The following is a 26,435-nucleotide window of genomic DNA, read 5'->3' as shown; positions in this document are numbered from 1 at the left end:
GTTCTAATGTTTTACAGCACGGTAGGGTAGCTGTGGTCGACAAGGATTAATTACACATATCAAAATAGCTAGGAGACAGCATTTCAGTGCTCTCCAAAAGAAGTATGCAGTTTAAGGTGATGGATATGCCCCATTAACCCAGTCTGGGCACTGCACATTGGCACATGTAATGAAATGTCAAGGTCTGCCCAGAGATACGTACAATTATTGTGTGTCAAGGAAATTTTTTCTAAGTATATTTTTTTAAAGTTCTGGTCATGACCCACTAAATCGATTTCATAACCTATCAGTGAGTCACCACTTACTGCTTCCACACTGAGTCAACAGCTGGAAGGGTTGACTGATGCCTCGGGATGAAGAACAGCTTGAGAGGGGCGCCGCTGCAAATGCCTGTAACAGCACTCAGGAGGCGAGGACAGGAAGATCATGAGTTTGAAGCCAGTCTGGACTACTTAACAACACCCTGTCTCAAAGAAGCAGGCAGGAGGGCTGGAGACATGGCTCAGCAGTTAGGAGTACCTGTTGCAGAGGACCCAAGTTCGTACCAATCTAGCAGCCATCTATAACTAGTTCCAGGCAACCCGATGGCTCCCTCTTCAAGGGCACCAGGCATGCATGGAGTGAACATACGTATATACATATATACACAGGCAAAGCACTCATACACAGAAAAGAAAAGACATAATTTACATGAAATGAGAAGAAAAGCAGGCAGGTACTGGGTTGGAACATACTCAGTTGCCTCAGTGAGAAGAATGGAGAAATGGCAGATACAGACACACAGACTGCGGGGCTGGGAGGGTTGGATTGGGTTCTGTTACCACCGCTGCTGTAACCTGAAACCTCAGTGTGTTAGGCACAGCCCAGGGGAAGGGGCTTCCCTGTCTGGGTAGGAGATCTCCGTACAGGAGCAGTCTCCAGCTGTAACAATTCAGGAGGAGGGAGCTACGGTTGCTGGTCTTTGCAGGAGCTGATCAATAACTCCTACGTTCTCGTGCTCATGTTAGGAGCAAAGCTTTGCCATTTCTCCTGAGGCTTTGTCAATTGCCCCATGGCTCTGAGGAAATCCTTGCCATGGCTGTGCTCATGCTAACACACATCCGATAGGACTTCCCTCTCAGGGTTTCTGCCATTCCCCACTTCAGTCAGTGGACTTCATAAGGACCTGCATTAGAGCCCTTTCAACTCATGCCCATAGTCTCCAAACGGGGAGGCGGAGACAGGAGGATTCCGGCAGAGCTAACTGGCCTAGCCTACGTGGTGACTTCAGGCCTGTATCAAAGATCCCGGTTGGTAGGAAAGGCTGGAGAGACGGCTCAGCAGTCAAGACCACTGGCTGTTCTTGCAAAGGACCCAGGTTTGGTTCCCTGTGAGTATATGTGGGCTCACAATCATCTGTAACTCCAGTTCCAAGGGATCCAGTGCCCACTTCAGACTTCCACAGACAACAGACATACACAAGGTGCACAGTCATAATTGCACACAAAACACTCGTATACATATAAAATTTAATAGCCTCTTTTTTTTCCAAATATCAAGGTTGATGGAGCCACAGGGTTACAAGGTTTTCTGTGCCAGGCATGGGACCTTACCACATTGTGTTTGCTGCCTAAGTCTGTTTTCTAGTTTACCCCATGTTCTTCATAGATATTATTTGTGACTTTTGTCCTGTCTATCTGCATTCGTGTGTGTGTGTGTGTGTGTGTGTGTGTGTGTGTGTGTAGGCCAGAGGTCAACCTGGTTTCTCAGGTTCCATGCATTTTGTTTGTTAAATAAGATACGTCTGTATGGGGGCTGGGGATTTAGCTCAGTGGTAGAGCGCTTACCTAGGAAGCGCAAGGCCCTGGGTTCGGCCCCCAGCTCCGAAAAAAAGAACCAAAAAAAAAAAAAAGATACGTCTGTATGAGTGTTTTGCTTGCGTGTTCGTATGTGTACTATATATGAGCTTGGTGCCTATGGCGGTCAGGAGGAGGCATCCGATTCCCTGGAGCTGGCTACAGACGGCTGAGAGCCACTGTGTAGGTGCTGGGAACTAAAGCTGAGTCCTCTGCAGGAGCAGCCAGTGGTCTTAACTGCTCAACCACCTCTCCAGACCCTAATTCTTTAAATAAATACAAAATTTAAAGGTGAGGAAGTTGGTGAGGTTGTTCAGTGAGTGGAGGCAGGCACTCGTCTCATGTGCCTAGCAGCCTGAATTAGATCCTCCAACCCCACATAAAGATGGGAAGATAGAACAACCCACCAAGTTGACCTGTACACTTAGGCTGTGGTGTGTATGTGCATACATACATGCCCCCCACACACACACATACATGCACACATACATACAAACACACATACATACACACACATACATGCACACACATGCCCACACACACATACACACACATACACAGACACACACACATACACACACATACATAGACACACACATACATGCACACACACATACATACATGCACACACATACATACACACACACATAATGAAAATGATGATAATAACAAAAAACTTTTGAGACAGTGACTTTCTGCATAGCCCTGGCTTTCCTGAAACTCACTCTGTAGACTGGGTTGGCCTCAAACTCACAGAGATCCACCTGCCTCTGTCTCCTGAGGTTAAAGGCAAAGGCCACATGCACAGCAACAACAACAACAACAACAAAAATTAAAGTTAAAAAATAAAAAAAAGGGGCTGGAGAGATGGCTCAGCGGTTAAGAGCACCCGACTGCTCTTCCAGAGGTCATGAGTTCAATTCCCAGCAACCACATGGTGGCTCACAACCATCTGTAAAGAGATCCGATGCCCTCTTCTGGTGTATCTGAAGACAGCTACAGTGTACTCATATATAATAAATAATAAATCTTTAAAAAAAATAAAAAATAAAAAAAATAAAAAAAAAAATAAAAAAAGAAAGAATAAGAGTTAAAGCCAGTGACGTTGGTCATAGGGAGGGTGATGATGCCATGGTTACTGGTCACCGGGAGGGTAGTGGTGTCATGATAGTATGAGTGGTAGTCTTAAAGAATGAAGAGGTGCCTGTCCCAGCCAGCAGCAGCTATGCCCCTCTCCAAGCCACACTGAGGTTCCTTTTCCTTCCCCAGCACTTCCCGGAGCACCTGGACCACTTTGTGGAGAACATGGAGGACTTCTCCAATGACCTGTTCAGCAGCTTCTTTGATGACCCTGTGCTGGATGAGAAGAGCCCTCTGCTGGACATGGAACTGGATTCCCCTGCTCCAGGCATCCAGGCTGAGCACAGCTACTCCCTGAGTGGGGATTCTGCACCCCAGAGCCCCCTTGTGCCTGTCAAAATGGAGGATACCACCCAAGGTAAGCTGGGCAAGTGCCCAAGAGGAAAGAGGTTTCTGGGGATGGGGAGGGGGCATCTGCAGCCTGAGACTCCCAGATCATCTGCCCACAAACCCCTTACCCCAGGGTGCAGCGCTGGTTAGATACTGGTGGTGGTCCCATAACCATGGGGCAGGTACATAGAGGAGAAGAGTAAACCGAGAGACAGGTAGATCCTAGAGGCTTGCTGGCCAGACAAGTTAACTGAAATAGGGAACTTTAGGTTCAGTGAGAGACTTTGCCTCAAACAATAATTTGGAGAGCAACAGAGCCAGTCATGTAACAGCCACCCCACCTCTGCCCCCCACAGGCACAAGCACACAGGAGCGGGTACCTGCAGCTGTGTACCCTCCCATCCACATCCACATCCACATCCACATCCACATCCACATCCACATCCACATCCACATCCACATCCACACACAGAAAACAAAATAAAGCCAGGCATGGTGATGCACACCTTGCATCCCAGCACTTGGGAGGCAGAGACAGTCAGATCTTAGTGAGTTAGAGGCCTGCTTGGGCTACACAGTGACTTCCAGGACAGCCAGGGCTACACAAAGAACCCTGTCTTGAAAACTAAAAAGGGGGCTGGGGATTTAGCTCAGTGGTTAGAGTGCTTACCTAGGAAGCGCAAGGCCCTGGGTTCGGTCCCCAGCTCCGAAAAAAAGAACCAAAAAAAAAAAAAAAAGAAAGAAAGAAAACTAAAAAGGCGGAGGCAAGGAGGATGGTGAGTTTGAGGCCAGGACTAGCTACTTAACAAGCTCCAAGACAGTTTGGATTCCAGCATACACTCTACCTCAGAATAACCACGACCGTCATCATCGTGAACAGAGACAAGTGACAGAGACTCTCGACCCTCCCCATCTGTTCATACTGACACCCTCCAAAGTATCGCTTAAGAGCCCTATTCCCATTTTGGCTCCTGAAGTGGGGCTCAGTGAGGCAACCTCGCTTCTGCTTCCTGTCTTTGAAGCAAGCAGCCCTCTGCCTCAGAACTGCTCCTCAAAGGTCATCAGCAACTGAGACCCGCACTGTGCCCCACCTCGAACACCTCGAACCTCCCTCCCTCTAAGGAAGGGAGTCTCAGTCTTGTCGTTTTCATGGCTGGTGACCACAGACCTGTCTCTTTTAGATTTATTTAATTTTCTGTGTGTGGCTGTTTTGCTTACATGTATGTATGTTAACCACATACATGCAGAGCAGGGTGATAAATTCCCTGGAACTGGAATTGCAGACTGCCATGTGGGTGCAGGGAGTTGAACTCTGGATCCTGTGAAAGGGCAGCTAGTTCTCTTAACTACTGCATCATCTCTCCAGCCTGCAATCTGTCTCCTAACCTTGAGAAACCCCAGTACCTCCACCTGCCCTGTCTCTACGGTAGATACAGGTTCCTTGTGTCATTTGTGCTGCACAATGTCCAGGCGAGGAAGGAATACTCTGAAGATCCCCATTTGACCAGTAAAAAAGATCTCAGGAAAGGGCAGCTGTCCAATTCACACCACCAAATAGATAAGGATAGAGAGCTAGAGCCAGCCCCTGATTCTATCGCTGTCCCTCTGTCTACCAGCCTCCGGGGCCACAAAGGCTGCTGGGTTGAGACCTCAATAGGGTTAGATGTGCATCCTGGTATTCCCATCAGCTTATGGGTGTCTGTGTAGTCTTTAACCTTTCTGGACTTCTATTTCCTCAATTATAAAATGAAAATAGGGGCTGGAAAGAGGACTCCACAGTTAAGAGTACATATGCCTCTTATGGAGCACCTGAGTTCAGTTCCCAGCACGTGAGTAGGGCTGCACACCACTACCTGTGACCCCAGATTCAGGGAGACCCAGTGCCTCTGAGGGCACCTGCACTCACTCACGCACACACACACTACTTACACACAGAACTGCACATAGATATAGCCTAAAACGTTTTTTATTCTAAGGGGAAAGTCTTATTTTAAGATAAATATATATATATGGTTTTCAGCTCTGGGCCCAGCATGGAATATACACTCCTACTAATTCTAGGAGTGGTTAGAACAATGAGTGAGATTTGCTCGCCTTGCCTGCCAGAGGAACTGGCCTTAGGTGTGAGTTTCTGATCGTCCCTCTCTTCAGTGGGGAGACAGCGGTGCCTTCCTGGAATCGCTGTTAGCTCGTGAGCATTGTGCTCTCAGACCGTGCCATGCCGCCGTCTCTCCCAGAGTAGAAACTGGCCTTTGTCCTCCCTGCCAAGAAGGAAGGGACACTTTCTGGAGTTTTGGGAGGTCCTGTGGCTTGTGACTACTGAGGTCGCAGCTGTTCACCCCACTTCAGCAACTGCCAAGTTCCTGGACCTCTGTGAGGTCTCAGACCCCCAGCCTGGGAAGAGCAGGGACATGGCTCGGCCCCTCTCACCCCATGACAGATGATGACGGGCAGATGGATGACAGAGTTTCAATCCACCCTGCTGGCTGGCTCAGCAACTCCTCAGCTACCCCAAGTCTATTTTTAAAGCAATTTGTCTGTGGCCCTTTGAGGGGACAGCGTCCCAAAAGCCCACAGCTTGACCCTGTAATTTGGGAAGACTGTGGGTGTTCCTGGACTTGGGGGGCTGCCTGTGGCCCAGGACAGGGCTCTGCGGCTCCATGCTCATAGCAGGCCTCCGAGTCCCCTCTACCCAACCCTGGCAAGCTGACCTCCTGACTCCTGCCTTACTGCCTGCCCTAGAGTGGGCGATGCCCATTGCCCACCGGGAGCTGAGGCCTGCCAGCCCTGAAGCCCAGGTTAGGCCAAAAGACCTCCACCTTACATGACTACATGCTAGGAAGTGGACTCTGCCCTAGGAACACCTAAACATCCTTCCACCTGCATAAGCCCCTATCACTGAGTCTTCTAGAACTCACCCTTTGTTTCTAAGGTCACACTTGGTGGCCCAGTATCGATAAAGCCTTGGGTTCCATCCCAGTACCAGCATAAACTGGGCACTGTAAACCTAATGCTTGAGAGGTAGTGGTAAGGCAGGAGGATGAAGGTCAACAGGTTACCCTCAGCTGCATAGCAAGTCCAGAGCCAGCCTGGACTAGTTGAGACCTTGTCTTTAAAAAACAAAAACAAGGTTGGGGATTTAGCTCAGTGGTAGAGCGCTTGCCTAGCAAGCGCAAGGCCCTGGGTTCGGTCCCCAGCTCTGGAAAAAAGAAAAAAGAAGTAAAAAACAAAAACATCAAAAATCAATTATTTTCTTCCAAGTTCTCCCTTCTCTGTTCCCACTGCCCACCTTTGTTCTTCTCTCTCCTGTACCATTTACAGCCAGCCGCCCCTCCTCCCTGCCACCCCGTGTGCCTCCCTGCCCCGTCTTGTCAGACCTGGTCACAGAGATCCCCCCACCACATATTGCTGTTCTGTTTGCTCCTTTTACATAATTGGGCTTCACAACTCACGTTCAATCTAAAAGGATGAGCAGCCAGCAACTGAGCATCTCATAAGGAGGCTCCAGCCTATGAAAACATTGATCTGAGGGTACTCAGGGATGTTCCTGCCCTTCCTACAGTTCTGGGACATAAGACCAAACAAGAGAGTTGTTTTCCAATACACCGTCCTCAGCCACCCATCCCCATGGCTACCTTCCGAATCTTACCGCCTCCAGAACCTGCAGCCATCTAAACTTTGAAGGAAGGCACACGTGTACCACAGATCACCTGTGGAGGTCACAGGATTACTTTATGGAGTTTGCTCTCCCTCCTACTTTTACATGGTTTCCAGGCTCAAACTCAGGCATCAGACCTACACACTGAGCCGTCTCACGGGCTGTGATTTTTTTTTTCAGACATATTTTCAATCACAACTGTAACTTTCAGCTCACTACTAGGAAACCTCTGTGATCAGAAGTCTCTGGATCTCTTTCATCAGAGCAGGAGCTCCACTTAGCCAGCCCTCAGTCCATCTAAGCAGGAAGGGTTGGGTGGTCTAGAGCAGTTCACATCATGGTGTCTGGGAAGCAGTTGAAAGGGCCAGAGTTCTGTTTTGTAAATTCAGAACCCAAGGGCTGCAAAAGTGGCCGAGTGGTTAGGGGCCTGTGCTGCTCTGCGGAGGACTTGACTTGGATTCCACCCTCTCCATGGCTCGCAGCCGTCTGTACCTCTGGCTTCAGGAGATCCAGGGCTCTCTTCTGGCCTCCTTAGGCATCTGCACACAAGCACGTGCGTGCGGACGCTCTTAATTATTTTTGGTAAAGATTTTATTTTATATGAGTGCACTGTTGCTGTCTTCAGACACCAGAAGAGGGCATCCGATTCCATTACAGATGGTTGTGAACCTCCATGTGGCTGCTGGGAATTGAACTCAGGACCTCTGGAAGAACAATCAGTGCTCTTAATCACTGAGCCTTCTCTCCAGCCCAGCACACTTTTTTTTTCTTTTCTTTTCTTTTTTTCGGAGCTGGGGACCGAACCCAGGGCCTTGCGCTTGCTAGGCAAGTGCTCTACCACTGAGCCAAATCCCCAACCCCAGCCCAGAACACTCTTAATTTTAACACAATAGAAACAAATCTAAAGTTATGAATCCTATCAGGGTACAGCCCCAGCACAGCTCCCAAGTCGATGCTACCTGCTAACCTTTCTGACTCCACCATCTCTGTCCCCAGGTGTTCTCACGCTGCTGAGCAGGGCAGTGTTTACTGAGTAATGATTACCGTGTTAACACTAGTTACTGATTAATGGACAGTCACTTCTCGCCAGGCGCTGTGCTAAGTGTTAACAAGCATTGTACTAGGAATTCTTGGAACCTCTCTATAGGTCTGTCCGATTCATTCCCCCTATTTTTTCTGTCCATGTGTGTTTCTATATGCATGTGTATGCACATGTTTGGGAAGGCCAAAGACAGATATCCGGTGACTTCCTCAATCATGCTTCCATTATTTTTTGAGACAGGGAGCCCACTGATTGGCTATCCTGGCTAGCCAAGCAAGTGTGGAAGGTGCTCCTGTGTCTACCCTTGCACCACTGGACTGATAGGCATACCCTGTTGTGCCCAGCTTTTTGTATGGGTGCTGGGGACCTGAACTAAGTCCTCGTTCTTACACAGCAAGCCCTTTCCAAACTGAGCCATCTCCTCAGCCCCACTTTCCTCATTTTATAGATAAAGAAGCTGAGACTCTGAGAGGGTAAGCAGCTTGCTGAAGGTCACACAGCAGGCCAGGAGAGGTCTAGATTCAGAGGCCAAGCCTGTTCAGTCAGTGTCTAAATACAAGGATGTTCATGCCTCTTCTGGTTCCAGCCCACCTATCTCACTTCACAAGAGTGGCCCGGGTTTGCTGCCAGCTTCCAGATGGGCATTCTGACATCATTCCTCAGTCCCAGGCACTCACCAGTAGGCAGTAGGTCAGAGCTTTGTGCTCCGGGAACCCCTGACCCTGAGTCTTTCACACTTCATCCCCCACCAGATATGGAACACGGAGCATGGGCACTGGGAAACAAACTGTGCTCCATTATGGTGAAGCAGGAGCAGAGCCCGGAGCTTCCGGTTGACCCCCTGGCTGCCTCCTCCGCCATGGCTGCTGCTACCATGGCCACCCCACCACTGCTGGGCCTCAGCCCCATCTCCAGGCTGCCCATCCCTCACCAGGTAAGCCTAGGGACTATTCACAGGGACTGAGGGAGGGAGGGAGACGGAGGGGAGAGGGAAGGCAGTCACACCCAATGTCCTGGACTGCTCCATGCTGGGAACTTAGGTAGCTGAGGAACTTCTGCCTCCCATACTGACCACCCCTTCCCCATCCTCCAGCAGACACAGATAACAGTGCCCTCCATGCACGCTGGGCCCTCCCTGCATCAGAGAAAGCTTGCAAGGTGCCAGGCAGGGTTGAGGGGTAGTGAAGGTTATATGAATGGGAGATACCCCAGGATACTTCCTTTCCCTTTGAGTTCCAGGATTTAGAGAAAGGTCAACATGTCAATGCAAAAAGAAAAAGAAAAAAAAAAGAAAGAAAAAAGGAGTTGCATCTTAATTAGTTTGTATTTAGATTAATAAACCACGCTCGTGAGAATCCCTGCCTCCACTTCTGGAGTGCATAGGTAACAGCTACAAATCCAAGACCCTTCCAGGAACGAGGCTCAGATCACTGGCTTCTGGGAGAGGCTTTGCTGGGCCAGGTTTGTTTCCTTACTGTGCTCTGGGCATTTTGCCATCTCTTTTTACTTCAGCTTCCTTCTTTGTCAAGTAGGTGCAAGTCACGCGGCCTAAAATCCTATAGTTTAAAAAAATAAACACTAGGGAACGTGAGATGGCTCAGCGGCTAAGAGCACTGGCTGCTCTTCCAGGGGTCCTGAGTTCAAATCCCAGCAACCACAGGGTGGCTCACAACCATCTATATAAGGGGATCTGATGCCCTCTTCTGGCCAGTAGATGTATATGCAGCAGAGCACTCATACATTAAATAAATAGAATTTAAAAAATAAAAGTAAATAAGTACTAATCTCTAGCCTGGGAGTTTGCTGGCCACCCAGGTTACCTCTTCAGAGTAGGTGGGCATAAGGAAGAAAGGCCACCCTTCCCTGTCCTCAAGGTCAAGGACTAATGACCAGCTTGATCCCCAGAGACTCTAGATCGAGTGCGGCCAAAATCAGAAGGAAGAAGGGGCTGCAGTAGAAAATGAAACAGGATTCTGGGATTAAGCCCTAAATCATGCAGCTGAGCTTGGCCTGTCAGACCCTAGAGCGGAGGACTCCCATTCTGCCAGTGTAGGACACAGAAGACAGGCTGTAACTACCTGAACCCCCAAAGGGCTGCCACCACTCCACACTCCCCTCAGGTCCCCTCAGGTCCCATAGTGCTGCCATTGAGCTGAGTGAAGACCAGGGAATGGCCAAGTTCCTGGACCCCTCTGCTGGCAGCAGACCCAGTGGGGAGAGACAGTCCCAAGAGCCATGCTTTCTCATAGACCACCACTTACATGCATGCTGGTGAAATCCACATGTACAAAACCACACATGTTCCTGAAGCCATAACTAGAACATCACTTTGGAATTTAAATACTTTTTAAAGAATGTACATCTGATTGTACCCAGGCCTAACTTGACGCCCCTCAAGGGTTCTCACTGCTGCAAGCTTCCTGGACTGGGCTCCACTCCCATTTGTAACCCAGGATCCACATGACCTTTCAGCTCCGGCAGCTTTCTTTGAGCTGTGGCCAATTAATTCCTCCTGAACTATTGATCCCATTCATCCAACAGCTACAGTGGGACTAACATGACCTCCTGTGCTCATGGCAACCACATACCAAGGCCTACATGGCTTTCACAGCGAAGGGTCAGCCTCTACCTGGAAGGTGGCACGGCCCTGGATACCGTAGGAACTCTCCCTTCCTGAGACTCAGTTCAGACCTACAGTGTGCAGCCACCATTCTCTCTGATCTTCGCTGTTGTATGGCTTTCCCAAGATGAGGACTTGCCTCTCTGTTCTTGCTGAACTGATCCCAGAACTCCTGAGGCCAGCCATTCCTCTATGCAGGGCAAACCTCCAGCCTAAGGGAGGGAAGAGAGTGAACGCTTGATGGGGATTGTCCCAGGGGCAGGTGATTGAGAAGATGAATCTGTCTCTTCCTCAGGCCCCAGGAGAAATGACTCAGCTGCCAGTGATCAAAGCAGAGCCCCCGGAAATGAGCCAGTTTCTCAAAGTGACACAAGGTAAGTGTGTACATGAGAGAGACTCCTGATCATGGACAGACAGACGGCATCCTACTCCCTCCATCTAGACCACCCCTGTTCTTCAAAACTCCGGCTTCCCCCCAAATGCTCTCACCTTCTCAATCTCTCGCTCCTTGTCTATCACATCCCCTCTCCTTCTTCCATTTCTTCTGGCCTCCTTCCATCCACTCCACAGCGGAAAACACACTTTATAGCCACCACACGTCTTTTCTTCCATCCATATACCCATCCATCCACCCCCTACTCAACTGTTATTTATTTATTTTTTTTAAAGATTTATTTATTTATTATATATAAGTACACTGTAGCTGTCTTCAGATACACCAGAAGAGGGCATCGGATCTCTTTACAGATGGTTGTGAGCCACCATGTGGTTGCTGGGAATTGAACTCATGACCTCTGGAAGAGCAGTCGGGTGCTCTTAACCACTGAGCCATCTCTCCAGCCCTTTTTTTTTTTTTTTTGGTTCTTTTTTTTCAGAGCTGGGGACCGAACCCAGGGCCTTGCGCTTCCTAGGCAAGCGCTCTACCACTGAGCTAAATCCCCAGCCTCAACTGTTATTTTTTATTTTTATTAATTTTTATTTATATAAGTACACTGTAGTTGTCCTCAGACACACCAGAAGAGGGCACCAGATCTCATTACAGATGGTTGTGAGCCACCATGTGGATGCTGGGATTTGAACTCAGGACCTCTGGGAGAGCAGTCAGTGCTCTAAACCATGAGCCATCTCTCCAGCCCTCCCCTACTCAACTATTTACCCATTCACCCACTTACCCATTCACCCACTGTCCATCCATCATCCATCCATCCACCCATCTTTCTATCCATCTATCACCTGTCCATTCATCAATGAATCTGTCACTCCACCACACATCCACTCATTACCACTCACCCTATTACCCTGAGACTGGACCCATACTGTTGACTCAGAGAAAGGAAATGGAAGGACATTGGTCAGCCTGAGCCCCATGGGTCTGGTTTGACCTTAGTCCCCTCTGGACTTACAGAACTGGGACTTTAGAAACCTGAATCCTGTGGGTAGGGAAGCTTGCAGCCCAGAGGCTCCTCCCCAAGGTGGCAGGGGAATTCCTCTGCCCCAGCAGAGATAAGTCTGTCTTAGTCAGGGTTTTACTGCTGTGAATAGACACCATAACCAACACAACTTTTATAAGAACAACATTTAATTGGGGCCGGCTTACAGGATCAGAGGTTCAGTCCATTATCATCAAGGCAGGAGCATTGCAGCATCCAGGCAGGCATGGTGCAGGGGGGGCTGAGAGGCCTACATCTTCATCCGAAGACCTCTAGGAGATTGACTTTCAGGCAGCTAGGAAGAGGGTCTTAAACCTATGCTCACAGTGACACACCTACTCCAGCAAGGCCACACCCATTCCAACAGGGCCATGGCTCCTAATAGTGCCACTCCCTGGGCCAAGCATATATAACCCATCACAGAGGTAGCACTCAGTGAACATCCTTGTGGGTGCCAGGTGTCTTTTTAACACGGCATCTGATATTCCAGCGCAGGTCAAGGGCCTCTCGGTACATTTTCTGCAGTGACAGGGCTGGTCCAGCCTGTGTTCGGCGTTCTCATGATGTTAGAGCAGAGATGGAGTACAGCCCTACTAACCCAGTCCTCTACTTTTTGCAGAGGACCTCGTACAGATGCCTCCAACACCCCCCAGCAGCCATGGCAGTGACAGTGACGGCTCCCAGAGTCCCCGCTCTCTTCCCCCCTCCAGCCCTGTCCGGCCCATGGCCCGCTCCTCCACGGCCATTTCCACCTCTCCGCTCCTCACTGCCCCTCACGTAAGCACCTAGGGATGGGCTGACCCCAGAGGTGAGGTAATGAGTAGGTTCACCCAGTTCCCTGACCAGTGAAGAGGGTCAGGGAGCCCCAAGTCTGATACTTATCCCACCAGATTCAGGGAGGTGCCCGTTTGACAGGTAAGGGGCGTGTTTCAATTCTGCCTCAAGATGAATAGAAATCAAAGGAAAGAGACAAGGTCCAATAGGGCCTAGATGAAACACTGGTATGGAACCAAGATGAGAATCTGACCTTCCTGAGCCCTGGCGAGTAACCTAGGCTATATCCAAGGAGCACTTCTGGGGAGCAAAATGGAGGAGACTCTGAACCCTGAGGAGGTCATGGTTCCTCCTAATTGGAACTGTGGGAAAGGACCTGAGGTGGGTGCTGTCTAGGGGACCCTAGGTAAATGAACTTTGAGACTTGATTCTAGGTTAGGATAGATGAAGGGTCCTCCCAAAACCATTGTAACACTTGACACACGTTACTGGACCTAACTCAGATTCCTCCCCTTTTCCAAGGAGGAAACCGGGGTCAGAGAGTTGAATATGTAGAGAGTACACAGTAGTGCTCGAGTTTGAACCCAGAATTGTCTGCTTTCTTCAGAAACTGCAGGGGACATCAGGGCCACTGCTCTTGACAGAAGAGGAGAAGCGAACTTTGATCGCCGAGGGTTATCCCATCCCCACCAAACTCCCCCTCACCAAGGCTGAGGAGAAGGCCCTGAAGAGAGTGCGCAGGAAAATTAAGAACAAGGTAAGACTGGAGCCATCCTTACCCTAGGACTATGGGGACATTTCCACTGAAGGGAGCCCCTGCCCTCTGGTGATGTCAGCTTTGAAATTGGGGATGCCTAGGAAGGGGATACATGGCCATGGTAACCCCTCTTTTGGAACTTCCTCCTCAGATCTCTGCCCAGGAGAGCCGCCGCAAAAAGAAGGAGTATGTGGAGTGTCTAGAGAAGAAGTAAGTGTCATGTTAAGGCCGGGACCCCAGCCAGAGGCCTGGCTGCAGCAGTGGGATGGCTGTGGGACACATGAGCCTGTGGGGACTCCCTGAGCCTGCGTCTGCTTGCCCTTCCAGGGTGGAGACATATACATCAGAGAACAATGAACTGTGGAAGAAGGTGGAAACCCTAGAGACTGCCAACAGGTGAGTGGTACCCTGTGTCCCACCTGCCCGCTAAAGGCAGCAGCTGGCTCTGGGAGGCAGGAGAGAAAAGAGATACCCCAAAGTGTACCCCACAACCTGGGAGCTCAGATGTCCTGCCAGTCCCTGGCTTCCCGGGTGTCCCTGACTGCACATAACTCTAGACTCCTGACAGGCCGGTAAGATGCTCGAGGAAGACTACAGGGCAGAAACTTTCCAGGTGTGCTCCTCAGCCTCCGCGTTGCCTCCCAGCTTGTGAGAAATGTGTGTTCTCTCTTCCCAGTCACGATCGTGCATGCCTTTCATTCTAGCACTCGGGAGGCAAACGAAGCAGTAAGTTCAAGGCCAGCCTGGGGTACCTACCTAGGGAGCTCCAGGTTAGGCAGGACAGCACAGATAGGCTCTGCCTCAAACAAAGAGAAAGAGAGAGAAAGATGTGCTTCTCAGACCCAGAGCCAGGTCTATTGAGTCATTTACTGCAGAGGTGGGGACCAGCAACCTGTAGATTTTATTTTGTTTTGAGAGACCCTCATAAAATCCAGGCTGGCTTCAGACTTGCTAAGTAGCTGAGGAAAGCCTAGGACTCCTGATTTCTCTACCTCTTCCTCCTAAGTAGTAGGGCTCAGGCGTGTGTCCCTGCACCTGGCTGCCGCCAGCGTTGGTTGGTTGCTTTATGTGCATGACTGTTTTGCCTGTGTGTGTGTGTCTGTGCACCATGTGCATGCAATGCCCATGGAGGCCACAAGAGGGTGTTGGATCCCCTGAAACTAGAGCTCCAGATGGTTATAAGCTATGGATGCTGGGAACTGAACCCAGATCCTCTGGAAGAGTGGCCAGTGCTCCTTACCCTTGAGCCGTTCGTCAGCCACTGCAATCAATGCTTTAGTTATGTCCCTAGAGCAGGTCCCACACTACTAAATCTGATAGCCAGAACCTTTGCTACTCAAAGCCAGTTCCCCATACGGCCTGAGAACTCGTGAGAAATCAGAAATTTCAGGACTTTTCTAAGATTGCTGGGCCAGAACGTGCGTGCGTGCGTGCGTGCGTGCGTGCGTGCACACAGCAGAGTTAAGACACTGGATGTTCTTCACCTTATCATTTGAAACAGGATCTTTCTCTGAATCTGACACTCACCGGTTGGCTGACTAGGCTGGATCTGTGTCCCGTGTCCACTGCCCCCTCCCCCAACACACCAGAGTTAGAGCAACCACACGCAGCCTACCTGCCTACCTTCCTTCTTTCTTTCCTTCCTTTCTCTTTCTTTTTTCTTTTTCTTCTTTTTTTTTTTAAGACAGGGTCTTTCTATTATATAGCTGTGGCAGTCCTGGAAGTTACTAATTCAGACCAGGGTGGCCTCGAACTCACAGAGATCCAGCCACCTCTGCATCCTGAGTGCTGGCATTAAAGGCGTGTGCCACCCTGCCCGGTTCGTGCCTGGCTTTTTTACATGGGTGTTGGGGTTCCAAATTCAGATCCTCATGCTGGGTCAATAGCACTGTACCTGCTAAGCCATCAATCCAGCTCCCAAACTGCATTTTGACAATGCCCTGGATGCCGCCATTGCGTTGAGTCTGAGAAACATTAGTTTCAGGAAACCAGCCTGGGATCTGGCTTGTAGCATCAAACCACAGATTTGGGCTCTGGGTTCTGGGTCCAGTCTGCTATTGTCTATGACTCTACTGTTTCTGGCCAGGCTCTCTGAGCCTCAATATTCTTGGTGACGGTGATGTGACACCAGCACTGGCTAACAGGACTGGTGTGAGGCTCTATAAGATATAGCAACCCAGGGGTTGGGGATTTAGCTCAATGGTAGAGCGCTTGCCTAGCAAGCGCAAGGCCCTGGGTTCGGTCCCCAGCTCCAAAAAAAAAAGAAGAAAAGAAGAAAAAAAAAAGACATAGCAACCCAAACCAACACAGACAACCCAAACCAACACGGCCTGTGGCATTAAAGAACGCCTGCTTGTTGATTTCGCCCCGTTGATAATACTGTTGATTCTAGATAGTGCCCTGAGCTATGAAGCCACACTGTTTTCTAGGAGTAAGTACAATAACACAAACAACAGTATCTAGTGGAATCCTAACACAAGACACTGTCTCCTAGCCATGCTGAGGATTGAACCTAGGACCTTGTACACACCACAAACACCTTCCACTATGCTAGGCTCCCTTTTTGTCTGTTTGCATTTTTTGTAAGTTTTTAGTTAAGTTTATTTATTGAGCGTGTGTGTGTGTGTGTGTGTGTGTGTGTGTGTGTGTGTGTGCGCGCGCGCGCACCATGTTCCTGTGCAGGCTAGATGGCAAATTACAGTAGTCAGTTCTCCCTTTCCACCCTGTAGGTACCAGGGATGGGACTTGGGCTAGCAGGCTTGCTGACAAGTACCTGTAGGCGCTAAGCCATCTCACTGCCCCTGTTACTCTCGAAACTGTTCTCACGTAGCCAGGTTGACCATAAACTCATTATGTGGCTGAAGCTATCCTTGGACTCCTGATTCTCCTTCCCCTCTGACGGCCTGGCCCAATGCAAGGCTTCTTCTAAGTATGCACCACCTAGCCTAACCCGAGCGTCCACTTTTTGGAAACAGGGTTTTTCTGATTGTAGCTCAGTCCTGAACTCGCTATGTATCCAGGCATCCATATTTTCTCCTTTCCGTTCTCAGACCCAGCTTCTCAGGCAGGAATCAGGGTAGGGGCGGAGCCTTCAATCTTCACCTCGCTACCCTTAAAAAAATCTGTTTTAAGACTATTCCGCCACCTGCTGTCCACTTCGGGAACTGCATAACACACACAGCTGGGTGGAGAAGTGCAGTATTAACTGTTAACAAGTGTGTGTTCCCAAAGGATTCCGTGCTGGGTAGTACCTAGTTCTTGCCTTCAGTTAGCAACTGAGACTACCATGGAAGCCCACAAATAAAGCTAACGTGTTACAGGTGTTGTGGTAATGGTAAAACAGCTATAAATTAGCGTAAACAATGACCCATTTACTGACTGCACTCCACACCTCGCCAAGTGTCTTGTGGAATCAGGGTGCTGTGGGGTGCAAAAGAGGAGAGTCAATGTCTCTGTGACTGTACTGGATAGGAAAAAAATCCAGCATTTTCTGAGAAGAGTCAGGAGTAAGAGTTAGGCACCCCTAAGATTCTACAGGATGACCCAACTTCCTACCATGAGGCAGGTCCCAAATAACCAAGCCAGGCTGCAGAAGGTGACCTTTTATATCTTGACTACAATGGGCACCAAAGAATGAAGACCCAGTCAGGAGCCAACCAAGGCTCCTCAGGAGGGGCCAGGATGCAGACATGGCTACTGTGCCTAAGCCCCCATGGTGACTCCTGTACCTTCCTTAGGACCCTGCTCCAGCAGCTGCAGAAACTCCAGACTCTGGTCACCAGCAAGATCTCCAGACCTTACAAGATGGCGGCCACACAGACTGGCACTTGCCTCATGGTAGGTGCTACTCTTTGCACAAAGCCACGGGGGGAAATGCTTCTTGAAGCTAGGACAGTGAGCAGAGCCTGAAGGGACCAGTGACCTGTCCAGGCCAGTTCTAACAGATGTGTGGTTGATGCCACTAAATCTAGTGAAAGGCGGGTCCTTGGGAAAGTGGCTTCTATAGATTCGAGGAGTGCGATTCTTCTTGGAATGGGTGATAGGGAGAAAGTAAAGAAGCCCCCCAGGGCCCCCAAGGCTAGGGGAGGGGGATACCTAGGACAGGCTCAGAACCTGTCTTGGCTCTCTTTCATTAGTCTGTTCTCCCGAGTAAACACAGAGGAGGGGCTGTCATTCTGAGGGCAGGGCCTCGCTGGAGCTCCCCCCATGTGATGTGGCCATGTGTCCTCCTCCCTAGTCACAGTTGCAACCCTCCTTTCCCCTTTCTTCCTTTCCTGACTTCCCTCCCCTGTGGGTGAGAACCACACAGAAGCCCTCACTCTGGTCTCCGGTACTCCCTGTCATGTTCCCTAGATTGGGTTGAAGGTGACTTGAAGCCTTTGTCTGCTTCTGAGACAGCAAGAGACCACACTTCCCAAAGGCAGCCCGCTCTGGGGAGGTGTTGGGGGGACGCACTGGGCCCTTTTCATCCAGTGGTTTGAGGTGAGGAGAGTTGGGGGCAGCCAGTCTTGTAGGCCTGCCCTGCCCCAGATCTGATGGCCACTCTGCCCACTACTAGGTGGCAGCCTTGTGCTTTGTTCTGGTGCTGGGCTCACTTGCGCCCTGCCTTCCTGCATTCTCTTCTGGCTCAAAGACTGTGAAAGAAGACCCCGTCGCAGCTGACAGTGTCTACGCAGCCAGTCAGAGTAAGTAGCTCCCTCAGTAGCCCCTCACAAACCCTGGGTGAGAGTCACTACAGAGGAGTCACGTCAGGCGCACCCTGGAGGCAGAGGCAGGTGGAGCTCTGTGAGTTCAAGACCAGACCGGTCTACTTGAGGACTTCCAGACCAGCCAGGGATACACGAATGTATCCAAAAAAGTTTGGAGGGCTGGAGAGATGGCTTGGCACAGGCCGCTCTTCCAGAGAACCCAGGTTTGATGCCTTAACCATCCATATGGTGGTTCACGGCCACCCGTAACTCCAGTCCCAGGGGATCAGATGCCCTATTCTAGTCACCAGGCACACGGGAAGTGCGTAGACACAACAGCAGGCAAAGCATCCGTACACATTAAAAATAAAAGTAGACATTTTAAAGAGATTGGGTTAGCATTATCTCATTCTATAATTCTGCAGATGGAGTAAGGGAACCCCAGTGAAGGTCTATGATCCTTCGATGTTAATTGTAGAATTGGGACCAGACCCTTTCATCTGTCTCTCTGAGGTCCTTTGACCCGACTTGGAGAGATCAGCCTCAGAGGGCAGTAGAGTGCTCTAGGTCTAATTTCCATGGATGAGTTCTGGGACAGCAAATGAGTGTCAGACCAGTCATTTCTGATGTGGTAGAGACTCCCTGACACAGTGTTAAGAAAGACTCTGAGGCACACAGGGCCTGCATCGGGTGTCCAGACTCTGCTGGGAGCGCCTACCCCTGGGGAGAGTGGTCGTTGTGATGTGGGTGACACCCCAGTGGAAGGTGCTGTGGTCCAGGTCAGAGTCAGTCACAGCTGGCACTGTCATTTGCTAGTTGTGTGAGCCATGGTTGATTTGGCTTGGGCTCTCCAAGGATTGGTTTCTGGAACCCAGAGGCTGCTGTCCTTACAGTGCAGTGGACACCTTGCCTTCTGGAATAGCTCCTGACAGGAGGGGACAGGCCATGAACAGCAAGGGAAGAGCCAGTGTAGGGAACAGCAAAGAACAGCATGGCTTTCAGAGGCAGAGGCCACTTCCGGCAAGGCCATGGAAGAACTTCATATGCCAGGAGCGTGAATCTTACGTGGCTGAAGAGAAAGAGGAAACAGATGAGAGGTCAGAGAGAGGGGAGAGCAGGGAGTGTGTAGGGAGGGAGGGGAGTGAGCAAGACGGAGAGCCTAGAAGAGGAGCTGGGAGGAGAACTAAGAGGAGAGGGGATTGGAAGCCACTCGGAGAGGGCTGTGATGGGGCGGTGGGACGGGCGGGGGCGAGCGTGGGGGCGGGGCATAGGCTCAGAGAACATCTATCAAGGCCAGAGGAGAGGAAGCCTACACAGAAGAGGAGGGGCTGTGCTAAAGTAAAAAACACAGGGAGGGGGAGGGAGGGCATGAATGAACCTCTGGAGGGAGTGCAGCACAGGGCAGGGCAGAGGGCAAGTCTGAGGAAGGAGGTGGCTTGTTGAGCAGGCTAGTTTCCGGACTGCAGCTTCACACAATGCCAGGGGCCGCCTTTTCCATAGACTCTCATAGATTAAACCCTGCAGAGGAAGCTGTGAGGCAGGCAGCAGACTGGAGCCAGGAAGCCAATTTATGGGGATCCTTGATGATGAGCTCTGGGAAGCGGGGCTTAAAACACCTCATTCCCTAGGCTTCATGTGAGGTTTATTTGCTTTAAGCTAGGGGCTTTATATAATGCCTGGCACAGGCGTCCATCTGACATGCATTGCTGTCCCCTTGACTTCCCAGAGGAACTAACCCAGAAAAGAAAAGAAAAAGGTTTCTTTAAGTCTCTCAGGAAGTTAAGTGTCATGGGAGGATTTGAACCCAGCTCTCAGAAGGTCCTGCCGGTGTGATCCCAGTTTCTCAGGTCAAAGCCAGAAGAGTATAGGTTTAAGGCCTACCCCAGCTACAAAATTAATCAACAGCCTGCCTGAGCAACTTAGTGAGACTCTGTCTCAATATAAACTAGAGAGGGAGAGGGAGAGGAGGAGGAGGAGGGGGAGAGAGAGAGAAAGAGGGGGGGGGGACTGAGACTCTGTATCCTGGTGATAGTGTTTTGACCTAGCTTTCATGAAGCTCTGGGTTCAGTCCTTAGTACAAGGAGGGGGAATTCTAGTTTTCAGTAAGCATGCCATTACTGTCTTGATCAGAAGGGCTACTTTTCTTTTCCTGAGCTCATGATTTTACAAAACACAGTTTCAATCACTTGTACTATATTACTCATCGAATCCTTGCAGTTGGTTATACTATCCCCATTTTACAGATCAATAAACTGGTGCTCAGCAAAATCAGAGCAGAGTGTGTGACTGACCTAAGATCACACAGCCAGGGATCCTCAAGGCTAGGAGTCAAGCCTGTAAGATGTCAGAGCCTAGCACATGAGGGAGGGAACTTGAGGAGAATCCATGGCTCACCCTGGTTTTGTCCCCAGTGCCTTCCCGAAGCCTGCTGTTTTATGATGATGGGGCAGGCTCCTGGGAAGATGGCCACCGAGGTGCTCTACTGCCTGTGGAGCCCCCAGAAGGCTGGGAGCTCAAACCCGGGGGACCAGCAGAGCCGAGGCCCCAGGACCACCTCCGACATGACCATGCGGACAGCATCCACGAGACAACCAAGTACTTGAGAGAGACCTGGCCAGAGGATACCGAGGACAATGGCGCCAGCCCCAATTTCTCCCACCCCAAGGAGTGGTTCCACGACAGGTTAGCAGAGGGACAGCCTCTTCCTTTCCAGGGTCCCAGGCTAGACCACCCTCAGCCACATCTTCCCAGGAGGAGGGGTCCCTGATCAAGTCCCGGCTCACAGCTGAATGACAGGTACCTCAGGTACCTCAGAGCAGATTCATCCCTGGCTCTTCTCTTCCCAGGGATCTGGGCCCCAACACCACCATCAAACTCTCCTAGGCCACTCCGAGACCCAGGACACAGGACGGACACCCTGGCACCCAGAAGAGGCGTTCTCTTGCTCACTGACCCAGATCCAGCTCACACCCCTGCCCTGGGGCCCTCTGCCCCAGGAGAAAGGGTCTTTCTTCTCCCCAGCCCTCCAGCTTCCTGTAGTGCCTGGGGTCCCTCTATGTCCCCGGACACTTGGACTGCTCCCCTGGGCCGACCACTCTGTTCCCACTTTTTCCTCCCACAACTATCCGTCCTCCTCCAATCAACCACTCACTGGGCCACCCCTGTTTCCTTTCCATAGTGACCAACGCAACCACTGTTCCTGGCCCCCTCATATACATACACACAAGCAGACATGCACACACAAACACACACCCCCACTTCCTACTGTACAGAGACCAAGAACAGAAATCGTTTGTAAATAATGAACCTTATTTTTTATTATTGCCGACCCCCTAAGATATTGTATTTTACAAATCTCCCTCCCGTCACCTCTCCCTTATTTTGTATTTTATGAAGTTAGTGCGGGCTTTGCTACCCCTTGGCCTGGGACAGAGGGACACCCCACCCTCACCAGGCCTCCCCGTGCCGCTGCCCAAGCTGCTGGGCCTTTTTAACTGCTCCTCCACCAGCTCAGCACACGCTTTAAGAAAGCAAAATTAAAAAAAAAAAAAAAGATTCAGCATCAATCCTGACTCTGTGTGTTCTCTGTGAGGGGTCCAGGAGCGAGGTGGGGAGGTTTAGTTTATATTTTTGTGGGGGCAGGGGGTGAAGGGATGCCTGGGGAGAAAGCCTTTCTGTCTGGAGACATTTGTCCAGCTAGTCACCAAGTTTGGACTGGATAGCTCAATTACAATGCCTGGAACCACACTAAAACATTAAAAAACAAACAAACAAACACAGTTTGATGGAGTGTTATACATCTGTTAAGCTCAGCCAAGATGGGAGACAGAAACAGGAGAAGCTCATGGAAGCTCAGGTTGCAGGCCTACAGCCTGCAGCAGAGACAAGATGGAGGGCACTGACCGCCGCAGTGAAGCACTGTGGAGGCAAAGGCAGGCAGCCCCTGAGTCAAAGCCAGACTAGTCTACATTTCAAGTTCCAGGTCAACCAAGGCTATACAGTGAGACTCTGTCTTAAGAGAATTAAAAGGGGCTGGAGAGATGGCTCAGTGGTTAAGAGCGCCGACTGCTCTTCCAGAAGTCCTGAGTTCAATTCCCAGCAACCACATGGTGGCTCACGACCATCTGTAATGGGATCTGATGCCCTCTTCTGGTGTGTCTGAAGACAGCAACAATATATTCACATATATAAAATAAATACATCTTTAAAAGAGAGAGAGAGGGGGCTGGGGATTTAGCTCAGTGGTAGAGCGCTTACCTAGGAAGCGCAAGGCCCTGGGTTCGGTCCCCGGGGGGGGGGGGGGGGAAGAGAGAGAGAGAGAGAGGATAAAAAGGGAGTGGAGGGAGTGGGGTTGGAGAGATGGCTCAGCTGTTAAGAGAACTGACTGCCCTTCCAGAGGTCCAAGTTCAATTCCTAGCAACCACATGGTGGCTCACATCCATCTGTAATGAGATCAGATGCCCTTTTATATGTCTGAAGACAGCGACAGTGTACTCATATAAAATAAATAAATAAATAAATATGTAAAGAGAAAAGGGGTTAGAAAGCAAGAACCTAACTCCTGAAAGTTGTCCTATGACCTCTACATGCACAATGTGCATGCAAACGCAGGGAGGGGGAGGAAGGGGAGGACAGGGAGGGAGGAGCATGGGGAGGATGAGGAGGGGGTTCCCAGCTGAGGGAACTCAGCAGAGCAGAGTCTTTGGTCTACAGACAGGAAAGGGAGGATAGAGCTGAACACCAGAGAAGATGGTGGTGGTGAGGAGGAGGAAGCAGAGGGAAGAGAGACAGAAAGAATGAGGAGAGGGAGATGAATCTAGAGACAATAGAGAAGACAGCTGTGCAGGGGTGCAGGACAGGTGGTGTGATGGTGGCCACAGCAGTGGTGCATGCCTTTAATCCCAGCACTTGGAAGCAGAGGCAGGCAGATCTCTGAGTTTGAGGCCAGCCTGCTCTACAGAGTGAGTTCCAGGACAGCCAGGGCTACACAGAGAAACCCTGTCTTGAAAAACCAAAAAAGAAAGAAGGGGGATGGGCAGCTCTAAGATAGAGTATCAGATGCCATGGAGATGAGAAGGCAGAGCAGGTCCCTGTGCCCTTGGGAGGAGCTCTACCCAGAGCAGCTGTGGCAGAGTGAGGTGGAGGTGAGAATGGGAGGGATGGAGCAAAGATGGTGGGGGGCAAGGTCAGGAGCAGTTCAGGCTGTTCTCCACACAATAGGAGACTGACTTGAAATTATTTCCAGGAGACAGATGACAGAGAGGAAACTGAAGGCACCACCAGGAGAGATGGTGATGGTGGTGGGTGGGAGCCAGAGAGCCAGGGGAGGGGTTCACTAAGGGCAGGCATTCTATGGGTAAGGAATTCGGGGATGGAAACTGAGGGAAATCCCAGTAGTTGTGAGGCTTGGTCTAGGGCAACAAGGAGTTGAAATGAAGAGAAAAGGACAATTTCAGACAGCCCTGCAGACTAACAGGAGTCTCTCCCCTGACATGTGTGGTTCTGTGCTGAAACGGGCTCAGACAAACACAGTTCCTGAGAGTAAAGAACTTGAAATGAAATGTTCTCTCATTCCTCACTAACACCAAGAACTGTGAATAACCCAGTAGGAACTGAAACAGCCCTTAGCGAGCTCCTCCCCACTCTATAGGGCTGACACCCAGGCTTTGCTTCTGCGCTCAACCACTGAGCTGCATCCCCCTAAGGACACTGTGTGTGTGTGTGTGTGTGTGTGTGTGTGTGTGTGTGTGTGTGTGTGTGTGTTCTGAGATGGAGCCTTAATATGCAGGCCTGGCTGACCTGGAACTTACTACACAGGCCAGATCTCTGCCTCCTGATTGCTAGGACTAGAATGTGCACCACCACACTTAGCCAAGAAGGGTATTTTATAGATATAAAAACAAAACCAATGTCCAGGGCTGGAGAGATGGCTCAGTGGTTAAGACTCTGTATTGGTTTTGTAGAGGACCCAAGCTGGATTCCCACTTCTCCTGATTTCCACAGGCTCACGCACATGCACACACAGGCACACAGACAGACAGACAGACAGACAGACAGACAGACAGACAGACAGACCGGCACACATTCCCTGCTGGCCATTCCATTCAGCTAAATACCAATTCTGCTGTACGAATATGGAGAACTGGCTTCAGCCCATTTCCTAGTGTCCCTTTGTAGTCCCTCTTCCTCCTTATTCTATGACTGAACAAGAGACTTGATCCTCGGGGTTGGGGATTTAGCTCAGTGGTAGAGCGCTTGCCTAGCAAGCGCAAGGCCCTGGGTTCAGTCCCCAGCTCCGAGAAAAAAAAAAAAAAAAGAAGAGATTTGATCCTCAGGGCTTCCTGAAGCCCATGGGTAGCGCGTAGTCACCTGGGGTCAGCTCCCTATGGAGGTCCATCCAAGGTGTTTGCCCAGCCTGTGTGAGGATGTGGGGTCGATTTCCTCCCACGAGTCACTTCTTGGCAGTGCTTCCTCAGGGCCCTGTGTCCCTGCCTCTAAGGGGATGTATCTGCAGCAGTGGAGCAAGAGTTTCACGTTCTGTTGTCAGTTCTGGCAGCTTGATTTGCCACATCCCATGTGACAGCTTTTACAATGCAGTGATCCTGCTTGAGAGCCACAACAAACCTTTGTTAGCTAGAAACCAAAGCTCTGAAAACATGGCGAATGGCTGAAGATGAAGCCATGAGCCGAGCTAGGCCAGACAAGGCTCTAGATCCAGGAGGACCGGACCAGCCCCGGAACCACCTGACCAAAACGAACACCTATGTGATGTAGGTAAAAAGTACCTCGTGGGTTCCCCTGGGGTTGGAGGATGTAGGCCAGAGTCCTAGGCTCCAAATGAGCTCTAGTTACTTGGTCATCAGAGTGGCTAAGTACATGGTCTCTGCTATCTCCCTAATCTACTTAATGTTTCCAAGCCCCAGTGAGCTCCTCTGCAAAGTGGTACCCACCTTCCTGTTTGAGAAGTCAATGAAAGTTTGCCGGGAAAATGCTTCGCACCAGATCCATTATGCAGTAGACATTAGTAACTGTTTTCTAAGTGCTGTGGTAATGGGTGGGCTGGGGTCAGAGGAATGAGATGCAACTTCAATAGGCTGTGTGCAGAAGGTGGCAAGGCTGGGGGCTGGGGGGCCTTCAGTTTTTTTCTCTTCTTGGGAAGGAAGCCAAGTCATAGCTTAAAGATAATGCAGCCAGCAGCTGGCCCTAAGTAGGGACGTGTGAGGATGGTGGAATGACGGCTGCTTTAAAAAGCTCTAAGTGGGGAGAGCTCTGCAGGAAAGAGCTAAACAAAAAACCAACCTGGGAACCCAGCAGCTAGGCAGCTGCTGAGTGAATGTCAAACCCAGCCAGTACTACCATAATTCATGGTGTAGGAGGCACTCTGGGCCAGGGTACTTGGAAATCAAAGGCCTGGGTGCTGGAAGGGCAAGTTCAAGGGCAGCTGGGGTGCAGAGTGGGGGCTCCCCACATGCCAGGAGCACAGCTTCCCTAGAGCTCGGCTTTGAGGAGAAAGATCCTTTGTGGCCAAAGATGTTTAGCTTAATTCCCTTGCCCAGAAAGGGGCTTGCTGGGCCACTGAGAGGTCTGAAGCAAATGTTAGCAGACCTTTGCAGTTTGACAGCATGGAAAGAAGGGAGGGGCTGTCTCAGCAGTACAGCAGAGGGAAGAGGGACATGGGTGCTGGTACCAGAAGGCTTGGATTTAAATCCAAGTGCACTGCCACTCACCAGGAGCTATTTTGAGCAACTAAATCATTGAATATCATTTCTAAGTCGTCTGCAGCCTGGAGGAAGTGATAACATCTACCATGCAGGGATGTGGTTAGGGACAAAAGAGATGGTCACCACTGTTAGAGTGTGCAGGGGATGCCCAGAGACACCCAGGAATCTCTGCACTGGAACATTAAGAAGGGCTGCTGGGCATTTCAAAGGGTGGATGAGTGCAGTTTCCATATGAGAGCAGGGGGTAACCTGAGCAAAGGGGTAACCTGAGCAAAGGCATAGGACAGGACTACCTTGGTCAGGGTGAAGAACAGCAGAGAACCCCAAAGCAACCCGATGTCTGCCTATGTGAGTCTGATCCTCCTGCCTTCCCATGCTCACAGGCAATAGAAAAAGAAGACAAAGACTGCACTGGACGTCTGCTCAGAGGACAGGGAGGC

The 26,435-nt window shown here is 50.4% G+C and overlaps 1 protein-coding gene across 2 annotated transcripts in view; it reads left to right on the top strand.

Moving 5' to 3' along the window:
• Creb3l1 (cAMP responsive element binding protein 3-like 1) overlaps positions 1–21,840 on the top strand; it is a 40,865-nt gene extending 19,025 nt beyond the window's left edge. The window contains exons 2-12 of one of the 2 annotated variants that reach the window (NM_001005562.2): positions 3,105–3,333; positions 8,758–8,939; positions 10,921–10,999; positions 12,675–12,832; positions 13,437–13,586; positions 13,738–13,796; positions 13,914–13,982; positions 17,324–17,423; positions 18,145–18,271; positions 20,686–20,956; positions 21,121–21,840. In NM_001005562.2, the coding sequence (NP_001005562.1) occupies positions 3,105–3,333; positions 8,758–8,939; positions 10,921–10,999; positions 12,675–12,832; positions 13,437–13,586; positions 13,738–13,796; positions 13,914–13,982; positions 17,324–17,423; positions 18,145–18,271; positions 20,686–20,956; positions 21,121–21,157 (1,461 nt within the window). In that variant the 3' untranslated portion in view covers positions 21,158–21,840. The remainder of the gene's footprint in view (positions 1–3,104; positions 3,334–8,757; positions 8,940–10,920; positions 11,000–12,674; positions 12,833–13,436; positions 13,587–13,737; positions 13,797–13,913; positions 13,983–17,323; positions 17,424–18,144; positions 18,272–20,685; positions 20,957–21,120) is intronic. The other variant, XM_039105430.2, reaches the window with a different exon arrangement.
• The last annotated feature ends 4,595 nt before the right edge of the window (positions 21,841–26,435 follow it).

The sequence above is a fragment of the Rattus norvegicus genome, chromosome 3 (assembly GCF_036323735.1).
Source record: "Rattus norvegicus strain BN/NHsdMcwi chromosome 3, GRCr8, whole genome shotgun sequence".
Classification (NCBI taxonomy): Eukaryota; Metazoa; Chordata; class Mammalia; order Rodentia; family Muridae; genus Rattus; species Rattus norvegicus.
The sequence above is the reverse complement of the archived record's forward strand: the minus strand, read 5'-3'. Positions and strand labels throughout refer to the sequence as shown.